The sequence below is a fragment of the Mobula birostris genome, chromosome 19, assembly GCF_030028105.1.
Source record: "Mobula birostris isolate sMobBir1 chromosome 19, sMobBir1.hap1, whole genome shotgun sequence".
NCBI classification, from domain to species: Eukaryota; Metazoa; Chordata; class Chondrichthyes; order Myliobatiformes; family Myliobatidae; genus Mobula; species Mobula birostris.
In genome coordinates this window covers 66,327,541-66,351,765 of record NC_092388.1, presented here as the reverse complement: position 1 = coordinate 66,351,765, position 24,225 = coordinate 66,327,541, and the positions used below count along the sequence as shown (strand labels likewise).

General features: G+C 49.5%; 1 protein-coding gene across 8 annotated transcripts in view; it reads right to left on the bottom strand.

Annotated features, from left to right (window-relative positions):
* LOC140212661 (ras-responsive element-binding protein 1-like) overlaps nucleotides 1-24,225 on the bottom strand; it is a 259,910-nt gene that overhangs the window by 116,158 nt on the left and 119,527 nt on the right. For 2 of the 8 annotated variants that reach the window (XM_072283753.1, XM_072283761.1), the window contains one exon: nucleotides 7,566-7,661. The exons of 5 other annotated variants lie outside the window; for them this stretch is intronic. In XM_072283753.1, the coding sequence (XP_072139854.1) occupies nucleotides 7,566-7,661 (96 nt within the window). Of the gene's footprint in view, nucleotides 1-6,661; nucleotides 6,973-7,565; nucleotides 7,662-24,225 lie in introns of all 8 variants that reach the window. One more of the 8 variants, XM_072283755.1, reaches the window with a different exon arrangement.

The window sequence follows — 24,225 nt, the reverse complement described above, 5'->3', positions numbered from 1 at the left end:
AACCTATGCCCTCTAGTTCTTGATTTCCCAAGCATGGAAAAAAGTCGGAGTACGTTCACCCTATCGAGGCCTCTGATGATTTTATACACCCCTATAAAATTAACTTTCCATCTTCAGCACTGCAAGGAGTAAATCCCTAAGTTACCCAACCCCTGCATAACCAAATCCCATGGGTTCCAGCAGCATCCTTGCAGTATGTCAGTGAGAACTGTGAGTACTACAGAGAACTATAAAAATCAGAATATACAGAAAAGTGGAACGCCACTAATTAACAACTAATAATAATGTTGACATGGAAGTTCTACATTATGTACATCTGACAGCGACATTTTGAAATGTAGCAGAAAGTCAAGGTGGTGGCCTCCTACCCAGTCCAGACTCCGAGCCTGAACAGTAGGTGGGAAGAAGAGCCCCAGCTGAACATCTGCTTCACATATCAAATGCCACACCAGCTTGGACTTGCAGAATTCAGTACCAACCAAGATATGAGGGCTGGCCTCCCCATGGACATGTGGACTACTGCAGTGGACAGTTAACGATGTTTCTTTAGCACAAATCTAAACCTTCACTGCAGCATTTGTTTATAAACCAGGCCACCAAACAGTCAGTGTGACAGAGGCAGATGGTGTAACTGATAGAAAAGACTCTGCATGTATAATCCCCAAGTCATAGCTTTTAACAATAAGTTGCAATGATGTGCTTCTCTGAGGATCAGGCAGCAAGGATTTGTTGAAACACTGTTAAGCAGAGTTAAATGTATGTTTTCACGACCATCATTTGACACTTTAAGCAAGAACTTCATTCATGGCGTCTGTATCTCTGTCAACAATATACAAATCAAGCGTCTTTAGAACATACACGAACAGGCCCTTCAACCCATCTAATTCAGCTAATGACACTCAATTAAACTGATTCCTTCTGCCTGCACAAAGTCCATATCCCTGCATTCTGTGCACATCAAGCTCAAATTGATTGTCATCTGACTGTACATATGCACAACCAAACGAAACAATGTTCCCCTGGACCATGGAGCACCTACACACGGCACATCAAACGAAGATTACCATCAATAATAAACAGGGGAAATTCTACAGATGCTGGAAATCCAATGTGATACAGAAAGTGATGGGTGAAGCCAGGTGTGTAGGACAGATAAAGGGCTGGAGAGGAAGGGATCTGATAGGAGAGGAGGGTGGACCGTAGGAGAAAGGGAAGGACGAGGGGACCCAAGGGGAGGTGACAGACAGATGAGAAGAGGTGAGAGGCCAGTTTGGGGAACAGAAGAAGAGGGGAGGGGGAGTTTTTCACCAAAAGGAAAAATCAATATTCATACCATCAGGTTGGAGTTTACGCAGACAGAATATACGGTGTTGCTCTTCCAGCCTGAGGGTAGCCTCATCGTGACATGGATCGACATGTCAGAATGGGAATGAGAATCAGAGTTAAAATGTTTGGCCCTGGGATTTTCCACCTTTGGCAGATGGAGTGAAGGTGCTCGATGAAGTGTCCCCAGTGTACGACAGGTCTCACCAATGTAGAAGAGGCCACACCGGAAACACCGGACACGATAGATGACCCCAGCGGATTCACAGGTGATGCCTCACCTGGAAGGACTGTGAATGAGCAGGTGTAGCACTTTGGCCCATTTGCAGGGATAAGTGCCAGGAGGGAGATTAGTGCAGAAAGCGAAGAGAGGATAGAGCTAAAGATGTGTTTGGTGGTAGGATCCCTTTGGAGATGCCGGAAGTTGCGGAGAATCATGTGTTTGACGTGAAGGCTCATGGGGTGGTAGGTGAGAACTAGAGAAACTCTGTCATCTTTAAGGCGGTGAGAGGATGGGGTGGGCATGGATGTACGGGAAAAGGAGGAGATGCGGTTGAGGGCAGCATTCCTGGTGAAGGAAGATAAATCCCGTTCTTTGAAGGAGGAGGTCATCTCTGATGTCCTGGAAAGGAAAGCCTCATCCTGGGAGCAGATGCAGTGGAGACGAAGGAACTGAGAAAAGGGAGTAGCATTTTTACAAAAGACAGAGTGGGAAAAGGTGTAGTCAAGATAGCCATGGGAATCGGTAGGCTAATAAAAGATATCGGAAGACAGTTTGTCTCCAGAGATAGAGACAGAGAGATTGAGAAAGGGGAGGGAGATGGCAGCAATGAACCAAGTGAATTTAAGGACAGGGTAGAAGTTGGAGACAAAGCTGATGAAATTGATGAGCTCAGTATGGGTGCATGAAACAGCACCAATGCAGTCGTCAATGTAGCAGAGGAAGAGTTGGGGATCATTACTGGGAAAAGCTTGGAACATGGACTGTTCTACATAGCCAACGGAAAGCAAAAAGACAGGCATAGCTGGGGCCTATGTGGGTGCCCATGGTTACACATTGACTCCGGAGAAAGAAGAAGGAGCCGAAGGAAAAATTGTTGAGGGTGAGGACCAGTTCTGCCAGATGGAAGAAGATGGTGGTGGAAGGGAACTGGCTGGTTGTTTTATTGAGAAAGAAGTGGAGAGTTTGAGGCCTTCTTGATGGGGGATAGATGTGCATAGGGACTGGATATCCATAGTGAAAATGAGGTGGTCAGGGCCAGGGAATTGAAAGTTAGTGAGGAGATCGAGAGCCTCCAGTGCAGATAAATGGTAAACAGCTTACTGTCCTAGAGACGAAAGGTCGGTGGTGGCAGAGTATTCATTAATGTCTGAGCCTGAGGGAGGAATCTACTACCCCGTCTGGCACACCTAGTCCTGATGCTCCTGTACCTCCTTCCTGATGGTAGCAGATCAAAGACTCTGTGGAGTGGGTGCTAGGGATCCTCAAGAATGTTTCTATACAACGCTGATGGAAAATGTCACAAATAGCGGTGAGGAAGACCCCAGTGATCCTCTCTGCATTCTTAACTGGCCTCTGTAGACTCTTGAAGTCTGATGCTTTCCAGCTTCTGTACAAAACAACGATGCAGCCAGACAGGACACTCTTGAAGATGGTCCTGCAGAAAGCTGTTAAAAAAGGGGTAGAGAGCCTTTCATGCCTCACTCTCCACAGAAAGTAGAGGCACCGCCGTGCCTTCTTGACTAATAAGAAGGTGTTATGAACCATGTGTCTATCCAAGAGTCTCTTTATTGTATCTGCCATCATCACTACCCCGGTAACACATTCCAAACCTCATCACTACCGCTGGTGACACATTCCAAACCTCATCACTACCCCGGTGACACATTCCAACCTCACCACTACCCCGGTGACACATTCCAAACCCTCACCACTACCCCGGTAACACATTCCAAACCTCACCACTACCCCGGTGACACATTCCAAACCTCACCACTACCCCGGTGACACATTCCAAACCTCACCATTACCCCAGTAACACATTCCAACCTCACCATTACCCCGGTGACACATTCCAAAACTCAGCACTACCCCAGTGACACATTCCAAACCTCATCACTACCCCGGTAACACATTCCAAACCTCACCACTACCCCGGTAACACATTCCAAACCTCACCACTACCCCGGTGACACATTCCAAACCTCACCACCACCCCGGTGACACATTCCAAACCTCACCACCACCCCGGTGACACATTCCAAACCCTCATCACTACCCGGTGACACATTCCAAACCCTCACCACTACCCCGGTAACACATTCCAAACCTCACCACTACCCCGGTGACACATTCCAACCTCACCACTACCCCGGTGACACATTCCAAACCTCATCACTACCCCGGTGACACATTCCAAACCTCACCATTACCCCGGTGACACATTCCAAACCTCACCACTACCCCGGTGACACATTCCAAACCTCACCACTACCCCGGTGACACATTCCAAACCCTCACCACTACCCCGGTGACACATTCCAAACCTCACCACTACCCCGGTGACACATTCCAAACCTCACCACTACCCCGGTGACACATTCCAAACCCTCACCACTACCCCGGTGACACATTCCAAACCTCACCACTACCCCGGTGACACATTCCAAACCTCACCACTACCCCGGTGACACATTCCAACCTCACCACTACCCCGGTGACACATTCCAAACCTCACCACTACCCCGGTGACACATTCCAAACCTCACCATTACCCCGGTGACACATTCCAAACCCTCACCACTACCCCGGTAACACATTCCAAACCTCACCACCACCCCGGTAACACATTCCAAACCCTCACCACTACCCCGGTGACACATTCCAAACCTCACCATTACCCCGGTGACACATTCCAAAACTCAGCACTACCCCAGTGACACATTCCAAACCTCACCACTACCCGGGTGACACATTCCAAACCTCACCATTACCCCGGTGACACATTCCGAACCCTCACCACTACCCGGTGACACATTCCAAACCCTCACCACTACCCCGGTGACACATTCCAAACCCTCACCACTACCCCGGTAACACATTCCAAACCTCACCACTACCCCGGTGACACATTCCAAACCTCACCACTACCCCGGTGACACATTCCAAACCTCACCACTACCCGGTAACACATTCCAAACCTCATCACTACCCCAGTGACACATTCCAAACCTCATCACTACCCCGGTGACACATTCCAAACCCTCACCACTACCCCGGTGACACATTCCAAACCCTCACCACTACCCCGGTGACACATTCCAAACCTCAGCACTACCCCGGTGACACATTCCAAACCCTCACCACTACCCCGGTAACACATTCCAAACCTCACCACTACCCCGGTGACACATTCCAAACCCTCACCACTACCCCGGTGACACATTCCAAACCCTCACCACTACCCCGGTAACACATTCCAAACCTCACCACTACCCCGGTGACACATTCCAAACCTCACCACTACCCCGGTGACACATTCCAAACCTCATCACTACCCCGGTGACACATTCCAAACCTCATCACTACCCGGTGACACATTCCAAACCTCACCACTACCCCGGTAACACATTCCAAACCCTCACCACTACCCCGGTGACACATTCCAAACCTCACCACTACCCCGGTGACACATTCCAAACCTCACCATTACCCCGGTGACACATTCCAAACCTCATCACTACCCCGGTGACACATTCCAAACCCTCACCACTACCCCGGTGACACATTCCAAACCTCACCACTACCCCGGTGACACATTCCAAACCCTCACCACTACCCCGGTGACACATTCCAAACCCTCACCACTACCCCGGTGACACATTCCAAACCTCACCACTACCCCGGTGACACATTCCAACCTCATCACTACCCGGTGACACATTCCAAACCCTCATCACCACCCCGGTGACACATTCCAAACCCTCACCACTACCCCGGTGACACATTCCAAACCTCACCACTACCCCGGTGACACATTCCAAACCTCACCATTACCCCGGTGACACATTCCAAACCCTCATCACCACCCCGGTGACACATTCCAAACCCTCACCACTACCCCGGTGACACATTCCAAACCCTCACCACTACCCCGGTGACACATTCCAAACCTCACCACTACCCCGGTGACACATTCCAAACCCTCACCACTACCCCGGTGACACATTCCAAACCTCACCATTACCCCGGTGACACATTCCAAACCTCACCATTACCCCGGTGACACATTCCAAACCTCACCACCACCCCGGTGACACATTCCAAACCTCACCATTACCCCAGTGACACATTCCAACCTCATCACTACCCCGGTAACACATTCCAAACCCTCATCACTACCCCGGTGACACATTCCAAACCTCACCACTACCCCGGTGACACATTCCAAACCTCACCATTACCCCGGTGACACATTCCAAACCCTCACCACTTCCCCGGTGACACATTCCAAACCCTCACCACTACCCCGGTGACACATTCCAACCTCATCACTACCCCGGTAACACATTCCAAACCCTCATCACTACCCCGGTGACACATTCCAAACCTCATCACTACCCCGGTGACACATTCCAAACCTCACCACTACCCCGGTGACACATTCCAAACCTCACCATTACCCCGGTGACACATTCCAAACCTCACCACTACCCCGGTGACACATTCCAAACCTCAGCACTACCCCGGTGACACATTCCAAACCTCACCATTACCCCGGTAACACATTCCAAACCTCACCATTACCCCGGTGACACATTCCAAACCTCACCACTACCCCGGTAACACATTCCAACCTTCACTACTCTCTGTAAAATAAACTGGTCCACATATCTCCTTAACATTTTCCTCTTCTCACCTTAAAAGCACACCCTTTAGTATCGGACATTTCAACCCCAGGGGGAAAATATCAACTGTCCACTCTATCTTGGACTCTCAAAATTTAACAAAGTTCTATAGTTCCCCTCAGCCCCCCCTTCTCCAGAGTAAACAACCCATTTGTCCAGCCTCTCCTTGTTACATGCCCTCTAATGCAGGCAGCACCTTCTGCAGCCTCTTCATTCTTCTTGGTGTTAATGCTGCCTGTGTGCATAGCAGAAACAACAGTACAGCATCAACCACATCATACTGCAATGCTCTTAGATCAGGGATTGTGAATCGGCCCAAGACATCAAGACATTGGGCCAAGATGGCGCCTGTATACAACGCTCCTTTGGTCGACATTTTCTGGATAGGTCATGAAACCATAAATTTGACTTCCAATGTAACATCTCTTACGTTTGTTTTTCGTCTTGAATGCGATTCCAGAACTGTTGGAGCCTGTGATTTGCTGTTTAGAGATCATTTGGTTGTTTCAGTGCTCAGCAGTCTCTGAGGGGATTCCGGGAGGCAGAGGCAGTGTGTGAGAACCTCGTGGTGAGAAGGCTGTGAACTGATGTTCAACTCCATTTTGCCAATTAAAGCATCCATTGTTCACCGATTAAAGTAACTTGGGAGATTGAAATGCCAGCTGCCTGCCTTTTCTTCGTTGGGAGATCCCTTTGCTGCCAGAGAGGAGAGACCGCCTTTTTATCACTGATGAGATCACTCTGCAAGGAGAGGAGAGATGGCTTTATCTCTGATGAGATCACTCTGCAAGGAGAGGAGAGATGGCTTTATCTCTGGTGAGATCGCTCTCAAGGAGAGGAGAGATGGCTTTATCTCTGGTGAGATCACTCTCAAGGAGAGGAGAGATGGCTTTATCTCTGGTGAGATCGCTCTCAAGGAGAGGAGAAATGGCTTTATCTCTGGTGAGATCGCTCTCAAGGAGAGGAGAGATGGCTTTATCTCTGGTGAGATCACTCTCAAGGAGAGGAGAGATGGCTTTATCTCTGGTGAGATCACTCTGCAAGGAGAGGAGAGATGGCTTTATCTCTGGTGAGATCGCTCTCAAGGAGAGGAGAGATGGCTTTATCTCTGGTGAGATCGCTCTCAAGGAGAGGAGAGATGGCTTTATCTCTGGTGAGATCGCTCTCAAGGAGAGGGAGAATGTTGCCCAGGTTTTCTGCGTTTTGGATGTGGACTGGGACTGTGGACCTTTTTTTCAGTCTGATTGCTTTTATTGTATTCTGTGTTTTTCACCCCATCTTCCTCAGATTTTTTTTTCTGTGTGCCAGGGAGGGGGATTTGGGAGTTGATGTACCTGTTCCATTTTTGTTCTTTTTTTGTGTGTGGGGAGGAAGGATTTGGATGTTGGTGATCGTACTGCCTTTCTTTTCTTCCTTGGTTTCATGGCTATCTGGAGAAGAATTTCAGAGCTGTAAACTTTGTCAATAAATGAACCTTTGAACCATTGAACGATAACTTGTTTCTCCAGGAATGAAGATCACTCAACCTGACACCGTCTATATCCAGACAAATCGCTCCTTGCAACGTCATGTCTGCCCTCTAGTATAAGAGGCTGAGATGGAGACAGCAGTGTTCCCAGGATTCACTGTATAATGTAACATGGAGACAGCAGCGTTCCCAGGATTCACTGTATAATGTAACATGGAGACAGCAGCGTTCCCAGGATTCACTGTACAATGTGAGATGGAGATCTTTACAGTGACATGAAGTTCAGAGGTTATGAATGATCGGTTCAGAATGACATAGTTGCCTATAAATAAATCTATCATTCTGCACAGGAGACAGGCTGGCAGAGGCAAGCACAAGTCTTACGGTTTATTTGCTTGCTATTATGACTTCTCACCAGGTGGGGGAGGGAACATCGACTCAGACCAGGAGAGGCCTGCGTCGGGCATCTTCATGCCTTACAAGGCGCAGATTGGAAGTCTGTGTGGGGCACCATTCCTTGCACAGACACTAGAGCAATGTGTGGTTAAGTGCCTTGCTCAAGGACACAAACACGCTGCCACAGCTGAGGCTCAAACTAGAGACCTTCAGATCACTAGACGAATGCCTTAACCACTTGGCCACGTGCCCACACTAACACATGTGCTTTCTTGGTTTCATGGCTATCTGGACAAGAGCTCGTGCCCTCACCAGGTACTCGCCTTCAATTAATGGATGTAATGTTGAGGCTTTATAAAGCACTAGTGAAACATCACTTGGAATACTATGAGCAGTTCTGGGCCCCTTATCTTAGAAAGAACATGCCGACATTGGGGAGCGTTCAAAGGAGAATCGTGAAAATGATTCCAGGGTTGAAGGGCTTATCATTTGAGGAGCATTTGATGGCTCTGGGCCTGTACTCGCTGGAATTCAGAAGAATGGGGCGATGGGGTTCTCATTGAACTCTATCAAATGTTGAAAAGCCTAGATAGAGTGAATGCAGAGAGTGTGTTTCTTACAGTGAGGGGTCTAGGACCAAAGGGCACAACCTCAGAATAGAGGGACATCCATTTAGAATGGTGAGGAAGAATTTCCTTAGCCAGAGTGTGGTGAATCTGTGGAATTCGTTGCAACAGGTGACTGTGGCCTAATTCTGCTCCTGTCTCTTAGGCTCTTCACACTGGGGAACAGGCTTTCAAAAGAGCCTGTCCACCATAAGTCCGTGTATCTAAGCTCCATTATTATCTCTCCATCACTTTCCCAACAGCACAATGTGGCCTTGAGACCCAGCTGCTGAGTGAGTGCTCACCTATCCCAGACCCATCCTTAGTTCCTTAACAGCCCCCCTTCCACCCCACACTACTGCCCTTTTTATATTAATCGCCTGCGAAACAGCCCTGTGCATACATAATGCCTGCATTACATTGGGCTACTGACCACTTTTGGGTCGATCTGTGACTGCCTGTCAGGACTTGTTTGCAGAGCAGGAGATCATAGAGTGCGTTAGAGACAGTTCCTTGTAGACTTTACGCGCCAGGTTTAAAAGTGACCGGGACCTGTTGGGACTTGTCTGTGGAGTGAGAGCTTGCTTGGGTTAACAGTAAATTAGCAAGGGCCAATAAAAAGAAGCAAAGTTGAAGCAGAGTGGCCATTGTGGGAGTTGGCAGAGGTGAGAGTGGGGGACCTTGGCTCAGTAGACTTCGGTGTGAACAGACAGAGGCAAAGGGTGCTGAGTCATTTGAAATCATTCAATTGATTGTAGAACTTAAGCTTAAGAAGTCGGAGCCAAAGGTAGGCAGGGTGGTAATTGAGGTATGCTCCTCCTACAAGATGTGGGATTTCAGTGTACCTGACAGTTTCCCTGATGACTACATCTGCAGGAAGTGCACCCAACTTCAGCTCCTGACTGACCGGGTCGAGGAACTGGAGCTGGATCCACTCAGGATCATCCGGGAGGCTGAAAGCCTCATAGACGAGACTTCTACTGAGGTGATCACACAGAGTGTGGGCTTCAGATGGGAAATGGGTGACCACCAGGAGAAGTAAGCAACAAGTACACCTCTCTGGAGGAGGGAGGGGTGCATGAACCTTTGGGACAGAGCAGCAGCAGCCAGGCCACAGGCACTGTGGCTGGCCCTGAGGCTCAGCGGGGAGGGGTAACGTCAGGTATAGCAGTAGTGATATAGGAGACGCGACACTTGGGAGACAGGAGAATCTGTGGCTGCAAAAGAGACACCAGGATGGGTGTTGTCTCTCAGGTGCAAGGGTCACAGATGTCTGCAGGATACTTTCAAGAGGGAGGGTACGCAGCTAGAGCGTATGGTGCACATTGGCACCAATGACAAAGGAAGAAAGGTCTTGCTGAGATCGGGAGTTATGAAAAACTCTGGAGAGCAGCACCTCCAAGGTAGTAATCTCTCGATTACTCCTAGTGCCACGAGCTAGTCAGGACAGGAATAGGATGATAGTACCGTTGAATGTGTGGCTGAGGAACTGGTGCAGGGGGCAGGGTTTCAGGTTCTTGGATAATTTGGTCCTTTTCTGGGACAAGGTGAGCGGCACAAGAGGGACGGGTTGCCCTAAACTGGAGAAGAACAAATATCCTGGCCAGGAGGTTCATTAGTGCTACTCAAGAGGGTTTAAACTAGTTTGACAGGCGAACAGGAACAGGAACCATCATGTCAGAAGCTGGAGAGATGGACAACAAGGTAGATGTCAGGGCTAGTAAAAACAGGCAGGACAAAGTAATAGATACGATGGGACGGATAATTTGAAGTGTGCATATTTTAATGCCAAGAGTATTATGGATAAAGGTAATGAACTTAGAGCATGGAGCTACGATGTTGTGGCCATTACAGAGACTTCCTTGAGAGGGGGACAGGAATGGGTGCTTGATGTCATAGAGTTTCAATGTTTTAGAAAAGAATAGAAAGGGAGGTAAAAGAGGTGGGGAATTTGCAATGATCAGGGACAATATCACAGCTGCACTCAGAGGGGACATAATGGAGATCTCGTTCACCAAGCCTATATGGGTAGAAATCAAAAATGCAATCACTGTATGGAATTGTACTACAGACCCCACCCTCCCCCCATTAGCAACAGGGACATTGAGGAACAAATATGAAGGCAGTTTAAGGAAAGATGTTAAAAAAAGGATTGTTATCATGGGGGACTTCAACTTCCCAAATACAAACTGGGACCTTCTGAGTAAGACGTTTAGATGGGGCAGAATTTGTTATGTGCATCCAGGGAGGTTTCTTAAATCAGTATATGCATAGTCCAACAAGAGGTGGGGCTGTACTCAATCTGGTGTTGGGCAGTGAGCCTGGCCAGGTGATCACCTTTCAGAGCACAAACAATTAAGGAACAGTGACAACTCCTTATGCTTTGCAATAGCTAAAGGTAAGGATAAGTATACACCTTTCGAGATAGCAAAAAAGAGAACAAGAAGGGAATTAGGAAAGCCAAGAGGGGCCATGAAAAGTCCTTGGCAAGTAGGTTTAGCGGGAATCCCAAGGCATTCTATAAATACATTAGGAGCACAAGGAGAACTTGAGGATCAAGCAGGTAAGATCACTCAAGTATAAAGGGGAACAATTACTTGGATCCAGGGGACTTGGGCAAGGTCCTTAATGAATACTTTACATCAGTATTTACCAAGGAGCAAGATATGAAGGGTAAATAGATCAGTTGTGAACATATTGATGTGCTAAGGCATTTTGAGGTAAAGGAAGAGGTAGAGTTGGGCCTCTTAAAGAGCTATAAGGTGGATAAGTCCCTAGGACCTGATGGGATATACCCTGGGTTATTGAGAGAGGCAAGAGAAGAGATTACTGGGGCTTTGACCAACATCTTTGTGTCCCTTCTAGCCACAAGTGAGGTCCCAGAAAACTGGTGAGTAGCTAATGTTGTTCCATTATTCCAGAAGGGAAGCAGGAATAATCCTGGAAACTATAGACCGGTGAGTCTCACATCGGGAGAGAATTCTTAGGATTTATGAACAATTGGAAAACTATGCCTTAAGGACAGCCAGCATAGCTTTACGCAGGGCAAGTCATGTCTTACTAACTAGAGCTTTTCTGACGAGGTGATGAGGGTAATTGATGAAGGTAGGGCAGTGGATGTTGCCTACATGGATTTTAGTAAGATGTTTAACAAGGTACCTCATGGGAGGCTCATCCAGGAGATTAAGATGCATGGCATCCATGGTGAATTGGCCATTTGAATTCAGAACTGGCTTGCTATAGAGGACAGAGGGGATTAGTTGATGGGACTTTTTTGAGCTGGAGGTCTGTAATTTGTGGTGTTCCACAGGGATCTGTGCAGGAACCTCTGCTGTTTGTGGCATATATAAATGACCGGGATGAAAATGCAGATGGGTGGGTTAGTAAGTTTGCAGATGATATGAAGATCGGTGGTGTTGTGGCTAACACAGACGATGGGCAAGGAATATAATGGATATAGATCAGTTGCAGATATAGGCATTGAAATGGTAAATGGCACTGAGCCTGGCCAAATGTGAAGCATTGCCATTAGTCGGTCATATGCAAACAGATAGTACACTGTTAAGGGTCTAGGTTCACTGCTCCCTAAAAGTGGCTACACAGGTTGACAGGATGGTCAACAAGGCGTACTTGCTTTCCTTTGTCAAGGCACTGAATTTAGTGAGGGCACATCCTAATTTAATGATATCCTTCCTATAGCGGGGTGACCAGAACAGTATGCAGTACCCCATCTCCATCCATGGTAACAATGCTGAGAAATGTTCTTTATGGCACAGATATGATTTTTCTGCTTCGTAGTTAAATAGAACACAAAACCCACTTCCCCAAACATTTAAGTAGAACCCCAAATGTAGCAAAGGACAAAACTGACGTACTGCAGTGTTAATCAGCAAGAACCTACAAAGCTTGGTGAAGCAGGTTAGTATTAAGGAACAAGGATTGAGAGAGGGTGAGGGAAGGAATTTCTGGCAGCTGAAGGCACAGCCATCAATGGTGGCTGAATTATTGAGATGGAGGAAGGGAGTTGCTGCTGGAGATGAGAAAGAAATGAAACATGGGAGTGGGAAAGGAACCTGGAAATAAGAATGGGCATTTAACTGTTGAGGCTGGCGTCGATCAGTAGCCTGTCTAGGTATGTGACTAACGTACCGGGTGTGAGTCAGGAGCACTTGATGTTCCTGCACCTGTACTCAATGGATTTGAGGGGAAAACCTTATAGAAACCTACTAACTACTGGAAGGTCTGGATAGAGTGGACGTGGAGAGGATGTGTCCATCGGTAGGAAAGTCCAGGATCCAAAGGATGTCCCTTTAGAACTGAGATTAGGAGCAATTTCGTCAGGTGGTGAATCTGTGGAATTCACTGCCAGAGGGCTGAGGAACCCAAGTGATTTGAGGCAGAAATTGATAGGTTATTAATTGATGAAGGGAGAAGGCACGAGACTGAAGGTAAGCAGCAGATTGGAAATGTAATTCAGGGTTAGCTAATGGAAAGGTCAAAGGGCAGTGCTGGGCAAAAGGGTCAGTATGGAGGCGGTTGGCTGAGGGGCCTGACTCTCTGACTCCATGAGCTACTGCCTTCCCCTGGTTATGTCAGTGAAGTCTCTCAAGCATTTATCTCTCCTCCCTTGGCTGTGATGGGAGGTGCAGTTTAGGGATGTGGAAGCTATCCCCATTCCAAAAATCAGTAAAGTTACATTAATAGAGAGATGTTTGCTGTTCAGAATTGTTCAGATCCCTTCATCCAATTACAGCCAAGAGACTCTCAGTCTAAAAGCACTGCATTAGAATAGCAGCCACTGAATCAAACACCGCAGTGAAAGCTGCTGCTGTGATCAAGGCCTCCGACTACAGGCATTCTCAGTGGCAGCATTCGCACCTCACTGAAGGTGCCTCAACCTTTTACATCCTTCCATTGCCTCTGCCTCTGCCTGCCATTGTAAAGAAGTACCCGCTTGTACTTGCAATGATCAGCACTGCTGTTCTTTCTGAGCAACCTTCTGGACCACTGGCTGTAAAGGGGGTTAGGCCCAACATGACTCGAGTCTAGTCACCTTTCTCAAAGCCAAATCTGCCCCAGAAGGAAATAAAGAGGAACAGACTGGCAGCCTGGGGATGTTGTGTGTGTAGGGGGAGAGGTTCGTAAAGCAAATCAACAGGCAGACAAGGAGCTGCTGGTTAGTTCTGACATGGAGCAGGAACAGAGTGACACATTGTCAGTGTCAGGAAGGGCCACAGCAGACTTTGGGGAGGGGAATTAGCTGCCACAATGAAAAGAGAATTCTCACTTGAATGGCCCAGCCCACTCTCTAGTCACTGAGGTACCTTCAGAGAAAACTGAGCAGAGCAAGATCCCACATTGAGTAGTGTGGTAATAATGAAATATTGACCTGGTTGATGAGTTCTGCTTCTCCCTCCACAGATGCTGCCTGACCACAGAGTATTTCTAGAATTTTCTGGCATTATCTTAGAATGAAAGGCTTAACCTATTAAGAATATTTATTTGATGAAACCTACCAGCTGCAAAAAAGGCTTGGATACAGTGGACATGGAGAGGATGCTTCCATTAGTAGGAGAGTCTGGGATCTAAGGACACTGACTCATCCCTTTAGAACTGAGATGAGGAGGAAGGTTTTCAGCCAGAAAGTGGTGAATCTGTAAATTCATTACTGGAGAGGGCTATGGAAGCCAAGTCATTGGGTGTACCTAAGACAGCAATTGATAGGTTTTTGATTGCCAAAGGGAGAAAATGGGAAAATGGTGTTGGGAAAAAAAAGCCATCACTGACTGGCGGAGCAGATTCGATGGGCTGAATGGCCTAATTCTGCTCATATGTTATTGTCTTATTGCCAGTGCCTGCAAGGTTTAATTAGAATGACCAGATAAATTGCTCTAGCACTATCGATAGAAGGGAGAATACTGGCCAAGGCATCTCCTGCAGACAAGGGTGAACTTTGACTCCCATCTGAGAGAGATGATACAGCCACAATTTAATGTCTAATCTAAAAGATTATATAACCATATAACAATTACAGCACGGAAACAGGCCACGTCGGCCCTTCTGGTCCGCGCCAAACTCCTACTCTCACCTAGTCCCACCGACCTGCACTCGGTCCATAACCCTCCATTCCCTTCCTGTCCATATATCTATCCAATTTAACTTTAAACGACAACATAGAACCTGCCTCAACCACTCCTGCTGGAAGCTCATTCCACACAGCTACCACTCTCTGAGTAAAGAAGTTCCCCCTCATGTTACCCCTAAACTTTTGGCCTTTAACTCTCAACTCATATCCTCTTGTTTGAATCTCCCCCATTCTCAATGGAAAAAGCCGATCCACGTCAACTCTATCTATCCCCCTCATAATTTTAAATACCTCTATTAAGTCCCCCCTCAACCTTCTCTGCTCCAAAGAATAAAGACCTAACTTATTCAACCTTTCTCTGTAATTTAGGAGATGAAACCCAGGCAACATTTTAGTAAATCTCTTCTGTACACTCTCAATTTTATTGACATCTTTCCTATAATTTGGTGACCAGAACTGTACAAGATTGTTCCTTTAGTGGGCAGCATTCCCTCGGACTGCCCCGCAGGGACAACCTAGGTGTTGCACACAAATCTTTGGGCAGGATTTGAACCCAGAGAAGGGAGAATTTGCTCAATGAGCCATCAGAGTAATTACTTGTGTAAAGAAGGTCCAGATTCTTGGTAATCCAAGATGGTGCTACAGCATAACTACTTAACTACTCCTTGCGTGATGGCCAAATGAAATGTGTGAGGAGCTAGAAGTCCAACCAAGTCATGTCAATTCCCAGCAAGCTGAAGCATAAACATAGCGAGACTCTGACTCCACAACTCTTTTATCCCCTCAGCTGTGTTGCAGTCACCCAGATGTATTAAATGGCGGCAGTGGAGAGTGTGTCACTGAGAGGATGGTTCTCTGTCAGGAAGAAGCTCACATCAGCTGCAGGGAAACCACTTCCCCATTACTGACTAAAGATAGGATTGGCGGCATCTCCTTGTGGCAGTGAAGTGTACACCTCATCTCTGCAGAGCCAGCTACTGGTTGGCCTACTACTGCTTACTGCTGGTGGCAACCCAGCCAGTGACCACACCTGCATCATCAACCAATGATCCAATAATGTCGACAGGAAGCCAGGCGTCACGTCACCTCCAGAGTCCTGATGGAATTGGTGCGAGACACCAAAGTCCACATCTTCAGCAAAGCTGCAGAGGCAGTGGTATTGTACTAGACCCACTCAAACAGTCTTCCTCTTTGTTTCCCAAGCACTCACAGTAGGAACCACTGTGCCCTCCAGGAAGACCAGAGGAAAGGCATGGAGGTTTAGAAGCTGAATGCCACACAGCTATAGATTATACACAGAAACAGACACCTCAGCACATCATCCACGTCAACCCTCAACCACACATTTACACAAACCCAACATTATTCCTATTTCCTAGTCTCCTGACATTCCCCTCTAATTCTACCACTCAACACTGGTTGATTGGGATGTGGGGAGAGTAAAGTAGCATTGCTGAAGGATTAGTTTGAGAGGATGGTTGGTCATGACTTAGTGGGCCAAAGGACCCATCATTATGAATTACCTTCTGTGCTGTGAAATGTATGGCTCTGTGAAGATTCCTCTCAGATCCTCAATTCATGGCCCCTGACCTCTCTGCCTGTTACAAAGCTGGGTTTAGCTGAGGTCTTTCCCCTGCCCTTGCTCTGCTGACAAACGGAACAGAGGGGACGTGTGCTCTCTCAGTTGGTGCTGCCACGCTGCACCATGGGAGCACAAAACAAACTTACCACACTTCTCAAAAGGCTACAGCCTTTAAGCAGAACTGTAATTCGGCTTCAAACAGACCATTCAACAACGTCACAATCAATCATGTGTACGCAATGGAATTCTAAATATGGCCGTCTCTGCTGAACTTGCTTCAGTAATGTACATTCCCCATTACAATCACCTACGACCACACTGCCCCCTCATTACAACCACTTTCTTTATGAGACCTACAGCAGGGAGGGAATACACAGAACAAGCCACACCCCATCTGTCTAAATGTGCAGCAAGAACAGCCCTTTGACCTAACCACAGGATCCTGCCACTCCTCGAGGCCCTCTATCTTTGCCCAACTTCCCCTCAAGTACATCCACTCCCTGCCACGGTCAGATACACATCCTCACCTTGCTCAGGGAGCCAACATTTCTCCGGAATCGCTCATTTCATTTCATTCTTTGGTGACGACAGTAGCATTTAGTTGAAAACTGCCCCCCCCCCCACCAACTGGAAACGCTCTCTCTCTGCATCCACTTTACCCTGGCCTCTGTAACCTCCCTCACTCCCACTCCCTTGCTTACATTCCCGACTAAGGACCAAGCCAGATTCTGAACTATCAAGATTACAGTAAAATTCAGTGGTGAATTATCGGGGTTTTACCTTCTGTACAATGCCCAGGCAGGCTCGGGAGCTGCCAGTGAGGTAAAAAAGTGGCCTGTCACTATTCTAAGCAACAAATCAACAGACCTGTTATCTCAGGTTTCAGCAACCAACCCACTACCTGAACTGGGTGCACAATGAATACATTTCCAGCCGGTTAGGTCTGAGTCAGCCATTCACTGGTCCGGCTAGTTCTTACAGACCCAGGTCCTGTTTCAACATGTCTCACCAGCCGATGGTGACCAGCGCTGACCTCAGTGAGTTTTCCGGTAAACTGCAGGTGAGGGGACGGGAAGGTGGGGATGCTGTCAGCTCCGTGGAGTGCTGACTTGATAGTATCCTCAGGAGAATTCAGTCAAGGATGGAAAATGAGAGGGGGCGGGACTACAAAGCTAGACCACCATCAGGCCAAAGCCACTGTGACACACTTATTGTTGCCATGGGAACACCTAAAGAAGCTCTAGAATTTCAATCCATCTATTAATCTGACACACAGACCCAGGAACAACAGCTGACTTACACCTTGGTCTATTCCACATGCACAATGGACTTCACAGAATCTATTCCAATGCCATTATTTATTCAGTATACTTTAAGGAGGAGGAGTTCCAATTTAGACAAATTTACACAGCACTTACACAGAGTAGGCCCATCGGCCCACCACACCTATCTACACGAATCCCATTTACGTGAACTGCAGTTTAATTCTTTGTCCCTCTCCCTACACGAGCTCGCCGTTAAGGAACACAGTAGGATATGATGTTCTTCTCTGGGGTGTTGGAGATTCAGAGGCGACCTGATAGAGGTATACCCTGCAGCTTGCTACCACCCAAACCGGAACCCCTACGATTCGCCTACCGTCACAACCGATCAACAGACAACTCAATAGCCACTGCTCTACACACTGTCCTTACACATCTGGAGAGGAAGGATGCTTATGTGAGAATGCTGTTCTTGGACTACAGTTCAGCATTCAACACCATAGTTCCATCCAGGATCGACAAGAAGCTCAGAAACCTCGGCCTTGACTCTGCCTTGTGCAGCTGGATCCCAGACTTCCTGTCAGATTACCAGCAGGAGGTAAGAGTGGGTTCCCTCACCTCCACCCCTCCGACTCACAATACAGGAGCCCCTCAGGGCTGCGTACTGAGTCCCCTCCTTTACTCCCTGTATACCCATGACTGTATCGCCACCCACAGCTCTAATCTGCTAATTAAATTTGCCGACGACACTACATTGATTGGCCTAATCTCAAACAATAACGAGGTGGCCTACAGGGAAGAAGTCATCTCTCTGACACAGTGGTGTCAAGAAAACAACCTCTCCCTCAATGTCCTGTGGATTACAGGAGGAATGGAGACGAACTAACCCCTATTGACATCAATGGATCTGGGGTTGAGAGGGTAAACAGCTTTAAATTCTTCAGCATCCACATCACCGAGGACCTCACATGGTTTGTACACACCAGCTGTGTGGTGAAAAAGGCACAACAGCACCTCTTTCACCTCAGACGGTTGAGGAAGTTTGGTATGAGCCCCTAAATCCGAAGAGCATCCTGACTGGCTGCATCACTGCCTGGTACGGGAACTATACTTCCCATGATTGCAGGACTCAGCAGAGAGAGGTGCAGACAGCCCAGCGCATCTGTAGTTGTGAACTTCCCATGATTCAGGACACTTACAAGGACAGGTGTGTAAAAAGGGCCCGAAGGATCATTGGGGGCCTGAGTCACCCCAACCACAAACTGTTCCAGCTGCTACCATCCGGGAAGTGGTACCACAGCATAAAAGCCAGGACCAACAGGCTCCGAGATAGCTTCTTTCACCAGGCCATCAGACTGATCAATTCATGCTGATTTGAGTGTACTCTGTATTACACTGACTGTTCAATTTATTATAAATTACTATGATTGCACATTGCACATTCAGACGGAGATGTAACACAAAGGTTTTTATTCATGTATGTGAAGGATGTAAGAAATAAAGTCATTCAATTCAGTACTATTTCATGAAGGGAGGGCATGCTAGAAACAAGAGGACGTAAGTTTATCATCAGAGGTTGAGAGATCCAAAGGGTACAGCAGATGCTGTGTCTTCATATAAATGGTGGTGCATATTTGGTATATGCTGCCAAAAATACTGATTAAGACAGGCACATTAGCAACATCTCAGAGCCATCTGGAAAAGTACATGGATCGGACAGTGACTGCGCAGATGGGACTAGACTGGTTCACTGGGTAACATGGATGAGTTGGGCCCAGAAGCCTGCTTCCTTGTTTGAAGACACCACTTCAGTAAGTGAAATCCTCACCCCTCTCTTCAACTCTCTCCGTAACTCTTCAGCAACACCCTCCCTGCCTGGGCTGCGACACCAACCCTAGTACATCCCTCAATCTTCTCAATCCCCCACTGGCTCCCAAATTCCCCACTGAAATGTCTCCACCATTATTTGCTTCTCCTCCCTCAAAATCCTTAACACACCTCTCTGTCCAAGCATTTGTTCACTTGGGTTATTTTCCACCATTCAGTGAATCAGCACCCAGTTTTCATTGGCAAACGTTAACCCACACAGTGGCAACTGTGTTATTCATTAACAAAATGTGTTGCAATAATTCAAACAGCAACTTCTAAACTGATCATCCCCAGTGCCAGTGTGAGGTCGGCAAGATGGCACTTCCACCCTTCTTTACACATCATCCTGACTTGGAAATATATCACTAGTCCTTCATTACCACATCATCTACACACAGGAACACCCTCCCCAACAGAACTGTGGGAGCACCTTCACCGGAAGGACCAGCAGTTGTCCAAGACTTCCCAAGGACCATGAGGGATGAGCCTTGTACGTGAGGCCCAGGTCAAATACATCAATAAAAGAATAGTCATACAAAAGAGCTTGAGGTGATTGTTGTTTAAAAGGGGCAATATAAATGGAAAGGTATTTTTGTTCCAAGTTTCAGGAAATGCTGAATGATGCAAAACATCTCTATTAATATATCAGTCCCAATTTTAACTCTGATACCTTTCAGCAGCAGAGCAGTAGAGGGAGAGAGAAACCAGTTGCACTGCAGGAGCCTGCAGGGATCTCTGCCCACATCTTCGATCAATTAAATCCCACCACAGTAAGCACTGCACCACTGACAATGGAAAAACACTGCCATTACACCACAGTACACCACTCCCCTAATTTCACCCCTCTCACAGTGTGACACTCCCTCAGTACTGACCCTCCCACAGTGTGACACTCCCTCAGTACTGCCCCTCCCACAGTGTGGCACACCCTCAGTACTGCCCCTCCCACAGTGTGACACTCCCTCACTACTGCCCCTCCCACAGTGTGACTCTCCCTCAGTACGACCCTCCCACAGTGTGACACTCCCTCAGTACTGCCCCTCCCACAGTGTGACACTCCCTCACTACTGCCCCTCCCACAGTGTGACACTCCCTCAGTACGACCCTCCCACAGTGTGACACTCCCTCAGTACTGCCCCTCCCACAGTGTGACACTCCCTCACTACTGCCCATCCCACAGTGTGACTCCCTCAGTACTGCCCCTCCCACAGTGTGACACTCCCTCACTACTGCCCCTCCCACAGTGTGACACTCCCTCAGTACTGACCCTCCCACAGTGTGACTCTCCCTCAGTACTGCCCCTCCCACAGTGTGACACTCCCTCAGTACTGCCCCTCCCACAGTGTGACACACCCTCAGTACGACCCTCCCACAGTGTGACACTCCCTCAGTACTGACCCTCCCACAGTGTGACCCTCCCTCAGTACTGACCCTCCCACAGTGTGACCCTCCCTCAGTACTGACCCTCCCACAGTGTGACACTCCCTCAGTACTGCCCCTCCCACAGTGTGACACTCCCTCAGTACTGCCCCTCCCACAGTGTGACACTCCCTCACTACTGCCCCTCCCACAGTGTGACTCTCCCTCAGTACGACCCTCCCACAGTGTGACACTCCCTCAGTACTGCCCCTCCCACAGTGTGACACTCCCTCACTACTGCCCCTCCCACAGTGTGACACTCCCTCAGTACGACCCTCCCACAGTGTGACACTCCCTCAGTACTGCCCCTCCCACAGTGTGACACTCCCTCACTACTGCCCATCCCACAGTGTGACTCCCTCAGTACTGCCCCTCCCACAGTGTGACACTCCCTCAGTACTGACCCTCCCACAGTGTGACACTCCCTCACTACTGCCCCTCCCACAGTGTGACACTCCCTCAGTACTGACCCTCCCACAGTGTGACTCTCCCTCAGTACTGCCCCTCCCACAGTGTGACACTCCCTCAGTACTGCCCCTCCCACAGTGTGACACTCCCTCAGTACTGCCCCTCCCACAGTGTGACACACCCTCAGTACGACCCTCCCACAATGTGACACTCCCTCAGTACTGACCCTCCCACAGTGTGACCCTCCCTCAGTACTGACCCTCCCACAGTGTGACCCTCCCTCAGTACTGACCCTCCCACAGTGTGACACTCCCTCAGTACTGCCCCCCCACAGTGTGGCACTCCCTCAGTACTGACCCTCCCACAGTGTGACACTCCCTCAGTACTGACCCTCCCACAGTGTGACCCTCCCTCAGTACTGACCCTCCCACAGTGTGACACTCCCTCACTACTGCCCCTCCCACAGTGTGACACTCCCTCAGTACGACCCTCCCACAGTGTGACTCTCCCTCAGTACTGCCCCTCCCACAGTGTGACACTCCCTCAGTACGACCCTCCCACAGTGTGACTCTCCCTCAGTACGACCCTCCCACAGTGTGGCACACCCTCACTACTGCCCCTCCCACAGTGTGACACTCCCTCAGTACGACCCTCCCACAGTGTGACTCTCCCTCAGTACTGCCCCTCTCACAGTGTGACTCTCCCTCAGTGCTGCCCCTCCCACAGTGTGACACTCCCGCACTACTGCCCCTCCCACAGTGTGACTCCCTCAGTACTGCCCCTCCCACAGTGTGACACTCCCTCAGTACGACCCTCCCACAGTGTGACTCTCCCTCAGTACTGCCCCTCTCACAGTGTGACTCTCCCTCAGTACTGCCCCTCCCACAGTGTGACTCTCCCTCAGTACTGACCCTCCCACAGTGTGACACTCCCTCAGTACTGCCCCTCCCACAGTGTGGCACACCCTCACTACTGCCCCTCCCACAGTGTGACACTCCCTCAGTACCGCCCCTCCCACAGTGTGACTCTCCCTCAGTACGACCCTCCCACAGTGTGACTCTCCCTCAGTACTGCCCCTCCCACAGTGTGACTCTCCCTCAGTACTGCCCCCCCACAGTGTGACACTCCCTCAGTACGACCCTCCCACAGTGTGGCACACCCTCAGTACTGCCCCTCCCACAGTGTGACACTCCCTCAGTACTGCCCCTCCCACAGTGTGACTCTCCCTCAGTACTGCCCCTCCCACAGTGTGACACACCCTCAGTACTGCCCCTCCCACAGTGTGACACTCCCTCAGTACCGCCCCTCCCACAGTGTGACACTCCCTCAGTACTGCCCCTCCCACAGTGTGACTCTCCCTCACTACTGCCCATCCCACAGTGTGACTCCCTCAGTACTGCCCCTCCCACAGTGTGACACTCCCTCAGTACTGCCCCTCCCACAGTGTGACTCTCCCTCAGTACTGCCCCTCCCACAGTGTGACACTCCCTCACTACTGCCCCTCCCACAGTGTGACTCTCCCTCAGTACTGCCCCTCCCACAGTGTGACACTCCCTCAGTACTGCCCCTCCCACAGTGTGACTCTCCCTCAGTACGACCCTCCCACAGTGTGACTCTCCCTCAGTACTGCCCCTCTCACAGTGTGACACTCCCTCAGTACTGCCCCCCCACAGTGTGGCACACCCTCAGTACTGCCCCTCCCACAGTGTGACTCTCCCTCACTACTGCCCCTCTCACAGTGTGACACTCCCTCACTACTGCCCCTCCCACAGTGTGACTCTCCCTCAGTACTGCCCCTCCCACAGTGTGACACTCCCTCAGTACTGCCCCTCCCACAGTGTGACTCTCCCTCAGTACGACCCTCCCACAGTGTGACTCTCCCTCAGTACTGCCCCTCTCACAGTGTGACACTCCCTCAGTACTGCCCCCCCACAGTGTGGCACACCCTCAGTACTGCCCCTCCCACAGTGTGACACTCCCTCACTACTGCCCCTCCCACAGTGTGACACTCCCTCAGTACGACCCTCCCACAGTGTGACACTCCCTCACTACTGCCCCTCCCACAGTGTGACACTCCCTCAGTACGACCCTCCCACAGTGTGACTCTCCCTCAGTACTGCCCCTCCCACAGTGTGACACTCCCTCAGTACTGCCCCTCCCACAGTGTGACACTCCCTCAGTACGACCCTCCCACAGTGTGACTCTCCCTCAGTACTGCCCCTCCCACAGTGTGACACTCCCTCACTACTGCCCCTCCCACAGTGTGACACTCCCTCAGTACCGCCCCTCCCACAGTGTGACACTCCCTCACTACTGCCCCTCCCACAGTGTGACACTCCCTCAGTACGACCCTCCCACAGTGTGACTCTCCCTCAGTACTGCCCCTCCCAGTGTGACACTCCCTCACTACTGCCCCTCCCACAGTGTGGCACACCCTCAGTACTGCCCCTCCCACAGTGTGACACTCCCTCACTACTGCCCCTCCCACAGTGTGACTCTCCCTCAGTACGACCCTCCCACAGTGTGACTCTCCCTCAGTACTGCCCCTCTCACAGTGTGACACTCCCTCAGTACTGCCCCCCCACAGTGTGGCACACCCTCAGTACTGCCCCTCCCACAGTGTGACACTCCCTGACTACTGCCCCTCCCACAGTGTGACACTCCCTCAGTACGACCCTCCCACAGTGTGACACTCCCTCACTACTGCCCCTCCCACAGTGTGACACTCCCTCAGTACGACCCTCCCACAGTGTGACTCTCCCTCAGTACTGCCCCTCCCACAGTGTGACACTCCCTCACTACTGCCCCTCCCACAGTGTGACTCTCCCTCAGTACTGCCCCTCCCACAGTGTGACCCTCCCTCAGTACTGCCCCTCCCACAGTGTGACACTCCCTCAGTA